The 8,665-nt window shown below is 61.4% G+C and overlaps 1 protein-coding gene across 1 annotated transcript; it reads left to right on the top strand.

Annotated features, from left to right (window-relative positions):
- Positions 1-679: 679 nt before the first annotated feature.
- Positions 680-5,439, top strand: LOC107055678 (E3 ubiquitin-protein ligase RNF12-B-like). Its single transcript, XM_025146953.3, has 7 exons — positions 680-1,157; positions 1,235-1,298; positions 1,402-1,456; positions 1,605-3,010; positions 3,088-3,150; positions 3,240-3,294; positions 3,443-5,439. The coding sequence occupies exons 1-4, from the start codon at positions 1,053-1,055 to the stop codon at positions 2,392-2,394; spliced, it is 1,014 nt and encodes a 337-aa protein (XP_025002721.2). The 5' UTR covers positions 680-1,052; the 3' UTR covers positions 2,395-3,010; positions 3,088-3,150; positions 3,240-3,294; positions 3,443-5,439.
- The last annotated feature ends 3,226 nt before the right edge of the window (positions 5,440-8,665 follow it).

Genomic DNA, 8,665 nt, shown 5'->3' with positions numbered 1-8,665 from the left:
ACGGCTGAGTTCTGTGTGGGGGTCCCTGCTGATCCAAGCCCTGCAGCACCTCTTTCCATGGGCGCAGCCGTGGGCATCAGCTGTGCCTGAGAGAATATCAGCTGAGCAATACGAGTGCCTGCCAGTACTACATAGAGGCCAAGTCCCATAGGGCACAGTACAATAAAGCTTCCCTACGAGGCTCGTGTCCTGGGGCTATGATAGTGGGGAAGACTTCCACCATGTCTGTATGCACGGCTTTCCTCGCTGCCCTCTGCACAACTGTGCGTGTGTCACACGGGTCAGGAGGGGACAAATCCGTCCCTTCTTCAGGGTCTGATGGTCCAGGATGAAAAGGGATGCCAGGATCCGTGGGAGGGGAGGCAGTAAAAACCCCACCCGATGGCGGTAGCGGAAGAAAAGCACTGGGGCACATTGGAAACCTCCACCAAAGGCAGTGGGGATGGGGGTTCCACCGCCCGGGGGTGGCAGCAGCCCCACGCGCCCGTCCTGCTGTCCCTGGAGGTGTCCCCCCCACCCTGCCCCCATACCAGTGCTGTCCCTGTCCCACTGCTGTGTTTTGCTGCCCACGCGTGTCCCTGCCCAGCAGGCGCCCTGCAGGCCCTGCAACAGAAGCCGCCAAACAGGAAAGGGGCAGAACCAGCAGTGTCTGTTTGCTTTTGGTTTGCTTTCATTTTCCGCCCTCTGGAGCTGCTGCAGCGGGGCCATGGCCCTCAGCTCTCCGTGCAGGAGCAAAGCCCCAGGGCAGGGCAGTTCCAGCAGCCAGCCCGGGAGCTCCAGGGCCACCGGCCAGGGAGGGGCTGCGCGGTGGGTTTGTCCCAGCCCCGGTGCTCGGCACGGAGGGGCTCCGGATAACCCAAAGTTCCATCCGGTGCTGCAGGCCGGAGAGAGGGAATGGAACACTGCATTATGACGTAACAATGACAGGTCCACGTATGTCACAAACGGGCCCTGCAGGAGGGGTCAGCTCACACGGGCACAGTGGGCCTCATTCCTCCTGAGGAAGCGACGGAGCATCACCGGAGCACCAGTGGAGGAGCATCGCTGTGGTCATGGAGAGCCCCAGCTACACAGGACCACTTGGGATGGTCATGCAGATGATGCTGCTGCTGCAGCACAGCCTGTTTTCAGTCGTGCTGCGGTTCCGGCGGCTGCGGGTAGGTGATGGATGAGGGGCGCGGGGGTGCGGGGGCACAGGGGCTGCCCCTCACCCACCCACTCACTGCTCCCACAGAAGATCTGCCGGAGGTTGGGGAAGAAGAGGAGAGCGCCGAGCGCCAGGAGGAAGAAGGGGAGAGGTGAGCAGCCCCAGTGCCAGCGCTGAGCAGCCTGCAAGGGGTCGGCCCCCCAGTGTGGGGCTGGGCGGGGGTCCCAGCCGTTCACATGCTCTTGCTTTGGCAGATGCTTGCGGGAAGGACGGAGCAGCAGGGATGCCGTCGCCGACCTGGGAGTTGCGGTGAGTGCTGCTTGGCCAACCTGCCCCCCATTGCTGCAGGGCCTGGCGTCAGGGCCACGGGCGGGGGCTGTGCTGGGGTCGTGGCCGGGGGCTGTGCTGCGGGCATGGCGGCAGCGGGTCCCCTCATCTCCTCCATTTCCTCCTGCAGGACGAGCCCACGGGAAAGGAGCAGGAAGCCACCCCGGGCCCCGCTGGCATCCATGCTGTCCCTGGGCTCCCTCGATGAATCTTCTTCCTCCTCCGGTTCCTCCCTCTACTCCTTCCCAGAGCCCTGGCCCGGTGCACTGTCAGAGTTGGCTGCCCGTGCCCCTCGGGCCGCCCCAGAGCCACGAGAGCCACAACCAGGGCCAGAGCCACAGCAAGAACCAGAGCCAGAGCCAGAGGCAGAGCTGGAGCCCCAACCAGAGTCAGAGCCAGAGTCAGAGGCAGAGTCAGAGGCAGAGGAAGAGCCTGAGGAAGAGCTGGAGCCACAACCAGAGTCAGAGGCAGCGTCAGAGGAAGAGCCAGAGGAAGAGCCTGAGGCTGAGCCGTCCCTGTGCCCCAGCTCGGAGTCCCCGGCTCTGCTGAGAGCAGCCCCCAGCACCCCCTATTCCCTGCGGATGACTGAGCAGAGCGATGGAGCGCAGAGCCCCATGGAGCCCTCCCCGCCCCACTGCTCCCACACGGAGCTCATCCAGGAGCTGATCTGTGCCATCCGTGAGAACCACGCAGCCGTTGAGCGCCGCTGCCAACTGCTGCGGGCAGTGCTGGAGCGGCAGAGGGCAGCCGGGACGCCCAGAGAGCCCCTTCACGACCCCCCCGGCCCAGGAGCCCCCCGCCCAGGAGCCCCCGGCCCAGGAGCCCCCCAGTCTCCATCTGCTTGTTCAGATGAATGTCCTTACTACGGGGATGTGGCCGCTACTGAAGAGGGCCACCGACATGGATATGAACAATCATAAGGACATGGACACGGATGCGGACATGAACCTGGACACAGATGAGCACCCAGAAGTGGGAGCAGACGGGAGCGCCCCAAAGGATGTGGACCAGAGCGTGCTGATGGACCCAGGCAGGATCAGACCGATGGATCCACGCAGAAACATCCCCATGGATCCAGACAGGGCCATCCCAGCAGATGCAGGCAGGACTAACCCAACGGGGTGCCTCTGGGGTCCCAAGGGCACGGCCCATCTGCGGGTGACCCCGGGGCTGTGCCGGGCCAGGCAGCGCCTGCAGCACAGCTTCTCCAGGCTGTGGCGGTGGGTGCAGGAGCGCTGGAGACACTGCCGTGCACAGCCCTTTTGGCAGCGCTGGTCCTCCGTGGGGAGGAAGACTCCCTGAGCCCGAGTGTGGGGCCCGGCACTGCCACAGCCCCACCGCGCTCCCTCCGGCTCAGACCACTGACGAGTTTCCCTTCCCGGCTGCTGCTGATCCCTTCCCATCCCAGAGTCACACAGCCCAGCAGTGCCCCCGAGCAGCGATGGGTCCCAAGGACCACTTGGGATGGTCATGCAGATGCTGCTGCTGCTGCAGCACAGCCTGTTTGCAGTCGTGCTGCGGTCCCGGCGGCTGCGGGTAGGTGATGGATGAGGGGCGCGGGGGCGTGGGGGCACAGGGGCTGCCCCTCACCCACCCACTCACTGCTCCCACAGAAGATCTGCCGGAGGTTGGGGAAGAAGAGGAGAGCGCCGAGCGCCAGGAGGAAGAAGGGAGAGGTGAGCAGCCCCAGTGCCAGCGCTGAGCAGCCTAGCCAGTGTGGGGCTGGGCGGGGGTCCCGGCCGTTCACACGCTCTTGCTTTGGCAGATGCTTGCGGGAAGGACAGAGCAGCGGGGATGCCGTCGCCGACGTGGGAATTGCGGTGAGTGCTGCTTGGCCAACCTGCCCCCCATTGCTGCAGGGCCTGGCGTCAGGGCCACGGGTGGGTGCTGTGCTGGGGTCGTGGCCGGGGGCTGTGCTGCGGGCATGGCGGCAGCGGGTCCCCTCATCTCCTCCATTTCCTCCTGCAGGACGAGCCCACGGGAAAGGAGCAGGAAGCCACCCCGGGCCCCGCTGGCATCCATGCTGTCCCTGGGCTCCCTCGATGAATCTTCTTCCTCCTCCTGTTCCTCCCTCTACTCCTTCCCAGAGCCCTGGCCCGGTGCACTGGCAGAGTTGGCTGCCCTTGCCCCTGGGGCCGCCTCAGAGCCACGAGAGCCACAACCAGAGCCAGAGCCACAGCAAGAACCAGCAGCAGAGTCAGAGGCAGAGGAAGAGCCTGAGGAAGAGCCTGAGGAATAGCTGGAGCCCGAACCAGAGTCAGAGGCAGAGTCAGAGGAAGAGGCAGAGGAAGAGCCTGAGGCAGAGCCATCCCTGTGCCCCAGCTCGGAGTCCCCGGCTCTGCTGCCAGCAGCCTCCAGCACCCCCCACTCCCTGGGGCTGAGTGAGCAGAGCGATGGAGCGCAGAGCCCCATGGAGCCCTCCCCACCCCACTGCTCCCACACGAAGCTCATCCAGGAGCTGCTCTGTGCCATCCGTGAGAACCACGCAGCCGTTGAGCACCGCTGCCAACTGCTGCGGGCAGTGCTGGAGCGGCAGAGGGCAGCCGGGACGCCCAGAGAGCCCCTTCAGGACCCCCCCGGCCCAGGAGCCCCCCACCCAGGAGGCCCCCGCCCAGGAGCCCCCCACCCAGGAGCCCCTGGCCCAGCAGCCCCCCAGTCTCCATCTGCTTGTAGAGATGAATGTGCTTACTACGGGGATGTGGCCGCTACTGAAGAGGGCCACCGACATGAATATGAACAATCACAAGGACATGGACATGGGCATGGATGCAGACATGAACCTGGACACAGATGAGCACCCAGAAGTGGGAGCAGACGGGAGCGCCCCACAGGATCTGGACCAGAGCGTGCTGATGGACCCAGGCAGGATCAGCCCGATGGATCCACGCAGAAACATCCCCATGGATCCAGACAGGGCCATCCCAGCAGATGCAGGCAGGACTAACCCAACGGGGTGCCTCTGGGGTCCCAAGGGCACGGCCCATCTGTGGGTGACCCCGGGGCTGTGCCGGGCCAGGCAGCGCCTGCAGCACAGCTTCTCCAGGCTGTGGCGGTGGGTGCAGGAGCGCTGGAGGCACTGCCGTGCACAGCCCTTTTGGCAGCGCTGGTCCTCCGTGGGGAGGAAGACTCCCTGAGCCCGAGTGTGGGGCCCGGCAATGCCACAGCCCCACCGCGCTCCCTCCGGCTCAGACCACTGAAGGGTTTCCCTTCCCGGCTGCTGCTGATCCCTTCCCATCCCGGAGTCACACAGCCCAGCAGTGCCCCCGAGCAGCAATGGGGCTGCACCCATCCTGGGGCTGTAGCACAGAACTGCAGAACCTTAGCCCGGTTTGGGTGGGAATGGCCCTCAAAGCCCGCCCCGTGCCAACCCCATGGGCAGGGGCTGCTCCCGTGGGCCGGATGGCAAAGTCCCCTCTGCGGGAATGGAATGCTTTTCTGTGTAACAGCAAGGTAAGAATTTTATGTCATGGCCATCGTGCATCACCGATTGGGTACGTGGAGTAATGTATAGGAAGAACTATTGCAAAATAATCAGCAATATACACATACAGCCAGCAACACTTCGTGTTAGCCTGTAAGGATGTGTATATGCAATATTTCACCGCCTGCTCAGGTGCAGTGCAGGAATATCCTGCATGAGAGATGGATGACCACAGAGAACCAGGCATGACATGCCCAAGGATGTGGCTGAAGAGGCATCAGGAAGGCCTGGCACCTCCCTGTGCTTTGTGTGTTAGAAAGAACCATCCTTTGGGTTGAAAGGAATGGCCAGCGACAGAATCACCACGGCAGGACCATAAGAAGGGTACCGAGACATCCTGGAAACAGCAGGATGGTGTCCAGCATGCACAAGATAGACTGTGAATTAACAGTGTCAGAATGGAGTTACGAGATGGAAATGTAAATCTCCTGCTTGCAGGATGGCCACCATTGCAACCTCAAATAAAATCTGCTTTTATCATTAATACTGTCCTGACAAATTATGGGATATTTCCAACACCTCTGTGGCCCTGTGGTCTGCAGTGATGGGCACTTGCACTTCTCCCTGCCATGACCACTCCACCCTGTGGTGAATAACGCCTCACATCTCACCTGAATCCCCTCTTTTAGCTTAAAGCCAATGCTCCTTTGAGGCAATTGAGGCCCGGAGTGAGGTGGGAACGATCCAAATTCAAATCCAAACCCTTCACTGCAGGCTCTGACACATCTTATACACATCTCCAAGCTCCCTCCTGTCATTCTCCATCCCCCTTCATGTCCATAGAACACTTAACAATTCTCCCTCACGTCCTCACACCGACTGCCCACACAGTGCCCATCCCATCACAGCCACACGTTGCTTCAGTTCCTGCACTGCTCCTCCACTCAGGGTGGTCACCATGCGGGGATATGGCCCACCCACCTGACGCCTGCTCTGCTCTCCTGCACACAGCCTTTCTTCTCAGTGTCCTCATACACGCTTGCCAGTGTTGATTCTCAGCCTCCATTCTGAACACTGTCTGCAACCCCAACATTTCCCCCTTTGTGGTTTATTAACAAATTATTGGTTCAGGACCAAAAACAGTGGCACTATGTGCATTAATGATGAAATAACGACATTGTAGTCACAGGATGGCCTGGGCTGCAAAGGCCCACAGTGCTCATCCAGTTCCAACCCCCTGCTATGTGCAGGGTCACCAACCAGCAGCCCAGGCTGCCCAGAGCCACATCCAGCCTGGCCTTGAATGCCTCCAGGGATGGGCCATCCACAACCTCCTTGAGGGGCTGTAAGGCCTACCTCCCCTGTCTCAGCTTAAAACCATTCCCCCTTGACCTATCACCATCCACCCTCGTAAACAGCCGTTCCCCCTCCTGTTTATACGCTCCCTTCAAGTACTGGAAGGCCACAATGAGGTCTCCCCACAGCCTTCTCTTCTCCAAGCTAAACAAGCTCAGTTCCCTCAACCTTTCCTCATAGGAGAGCTGCTCCAGCCCTCTGACCATCTTAGAGGCCCTCCTCTGGACCCACTCCAAGTGCTCCACGTCCTCCCAGTACTGGGTCCCCAGGCCTGGACTCAGTGCCGCAAATGGGGCCTCACAAGAGCTGAGTAGAGGGGCACAATCACCTCCCTCTCCCTGCTGGCCACCCGTTTTAATGCAGCCCAGCACACAGGTGGCCTTCCGGGCTGCAGGCGCACACTGCTGGCTCATGTCCAGCTTCTCGTCCCCCAGGACCCCCAAGTCCTTCTCCACAGGGCTACTCTCAGGGAGATCTTCCCCCAGTCTGTACAAACCCCTGGGATTGCCCCGACCCAATGCAGCACCCTGCACTTGGCCTTGTTGAACCTCATTAGGTTCTCCTGGGCCCACTTCTCCAGCCTGTTCAGGTCCCTCTGGATGGCTTCCCTTCCTTCCAGCATATCGACTGCACCACTCAGCTTGGTGCTATCCGCAGACTTGCTGAGGCTGCACTCGATGCCATCGTCTGTCACTGATGGAGATGTTGAAGAGCACCGGTGCCAAGACCGACCCCTGAGGGACACCGCTTGTGACCGCCTCCACTCTGACACAGACCCATTGATCACAACCCTTTGGCTGCGTCCAGCCAGCCGATTCCTAATCCACTGAGCAGTCCATCCTTCAAATCCACACCTCTGCAATGCAGAGAGCAGGATGTGGTGGGGGACCGTGTCAAAGGCCTTGCAGCAGTCCAGGTAGATGACATCCACCGCCCTTCCCCCGTCCACCGAAGCTGTCACTCCATCACAGAAGGCCACTGGATCGGTCAGACACGATCTGCCCTTGGTGCAGGCATGCTGGCTGTCTGCAATCACCTCCTTATCCCGTATGTGCCTTAGCACAGCTTCCCAGGCACAGAGGTGAGGCTCACCGGCCTGTAGTTCCCTGGGTCTCCCATTCTCCCTGTCCTTTAAATGGGAGCAGTGTTTCCCTGTTTCACTATGGGGACTTCGCCAGACAGCCATGACATTTCAAATACGATGGTGAGCGGCTCGGCAGCCACGTCAGCCGTCTTCTCCAAAGCCTGTGGAGACGGCCTGTGCGCGTCCCTGGCCCGCCCTGGGAGCTGAGCCATGCACAGTGGGGCACAATGGGGCACAGCCTTTCTTTCTGTTCTCCTTTTTCCCCACAGAACTGTAGGGGCTGGAAGGGACCTCCAGAGCTCATGGAGTCCAGCCCAATGCGGAGCAGGCTCCCCGCTGCAGAGCAGGCTGCACAGGTGGGCGTCCAGGCGGGTCTGCAGTATCTCCAGAGAAGGAGAATCCACAGCCTCCCTGTGCAGCCTGCTGCAGTGCTGCGCCACCTCGCTGTGAAGAAGTTCCTTCTCATGGTGGTGCAGAACTTCCTGTGCTCCGGTTTATGGCCGTTTCCCCTTGTCGTGTCCCCACAGAGCGCTGAAAAGAGCTCGGCCCTGTCTCGTTGACTCCCTCCCACACTTCAGATATTCCCCAACGTGAATCAGATCCCCTGTGGGGCTCCTCTTCTCAAGGCTGAACAGACCCATTTAGCTCAGCCTTTCCTCCTAAGAGGTGTTCCAGGCCCTGTATCAGCTTCATCTCCTTTCCCTCTCCTGCCCGGCCCTCCCCTGACATCTGCAGGCCGTTCCATTGGGGCCGGTCATGGTGACAGAGAGCAGAGCTCAGCGCTGCCCCTCCACTCCCTGTGAGGGCTGCAGGGCCATGTGGGGCTGTAGGGCCTTGAAGGGACTGTAGGGCCGTGAGCGGCTGTAGGGCCTTGAAGGGACTGTAGGGCCGTGAAGGGCTGTGGGGCCTTGAAGGGACTGTAGGGCCGTGGAGGGCTGTAGGGCCTTGAGGGGCTGTAGGGCCTTGAAGGGCTGCTAGGCCTTGCAGCGCTGTTGGGCCTTGAGGGGCTGTAGGGCCATGAAAGGCTATAAGGCCTTGAAGGGCTGTAGGGCCATGAGGGGCAGTACGGCCTTGAAGAGCTGCAGGGCCGTGTGGGGCTGTAGGGCTGTGAGGGGCTTTAGGGCCTCGAGGGGCTGTAGGGCCTTGCAGGGCTGTAGCGCCTGGAAGTGCTGTAGTGCCTTGACAGGCTGTCGGGCCTTGAAGGGCTGCAGGGCTTTGAAAGGCTGCAGGGCCTTGAGGGGCTGTAGGGCCATGAGGGGCTGTAGGGCTATGAACCTCTGCCCCACCTCTGCTGCTTTAAGTCGAACACCCCAGTGGACCCCAGCTGTTC

This window comes from Gallus gallus, chromosome 1 (genome assembly GCF_016699485.2).
Source record: "Gallus gallus isolate bGalGal1 chromosome 1, bGalGal1.mat.broiler.GRCg7b, whole genome shotgun sequence".
Lineage (NCBI taxonomy): Eukaryota > Metazoa > Chordata > Aves > Galliformes > Phasianidae > Gallus > Gallus gallus.
The sequence above is the reverse complement of the archived record's forward strand: the minus strand, read 5'-3'. Positions and strand labels throughout refer to the sequence as shown.

What these genes read in the sequence shown, in the direction of transcription:
- LOC107055678 (XM_025146953.3), top strand. Translation starts at nt 1,053, where the DNA reads ATGGAGAGCCCCAGCTACACAGGACCACTTGGGATGGTCATGCAGATG. An exon ending in CAGGAGGAAGAAGGGGAGAG is followed by an intron (nt 1,299 to 1,401) that starts GTGAGCAGCCCC and finishes TTGCTTTGGCAG; the next exon opens with ATGCTTGCGGGAAGGACGGA. An exon ending in TCGCCGACCTGGGAGTTGCG is followed by an intron (nt 1,457 to 1,604) that starts GTGAGTGCTGCT and finishes TTCCTCCTGCAG; the next exon opens with GACGAGCCCACGGGAAAGGA.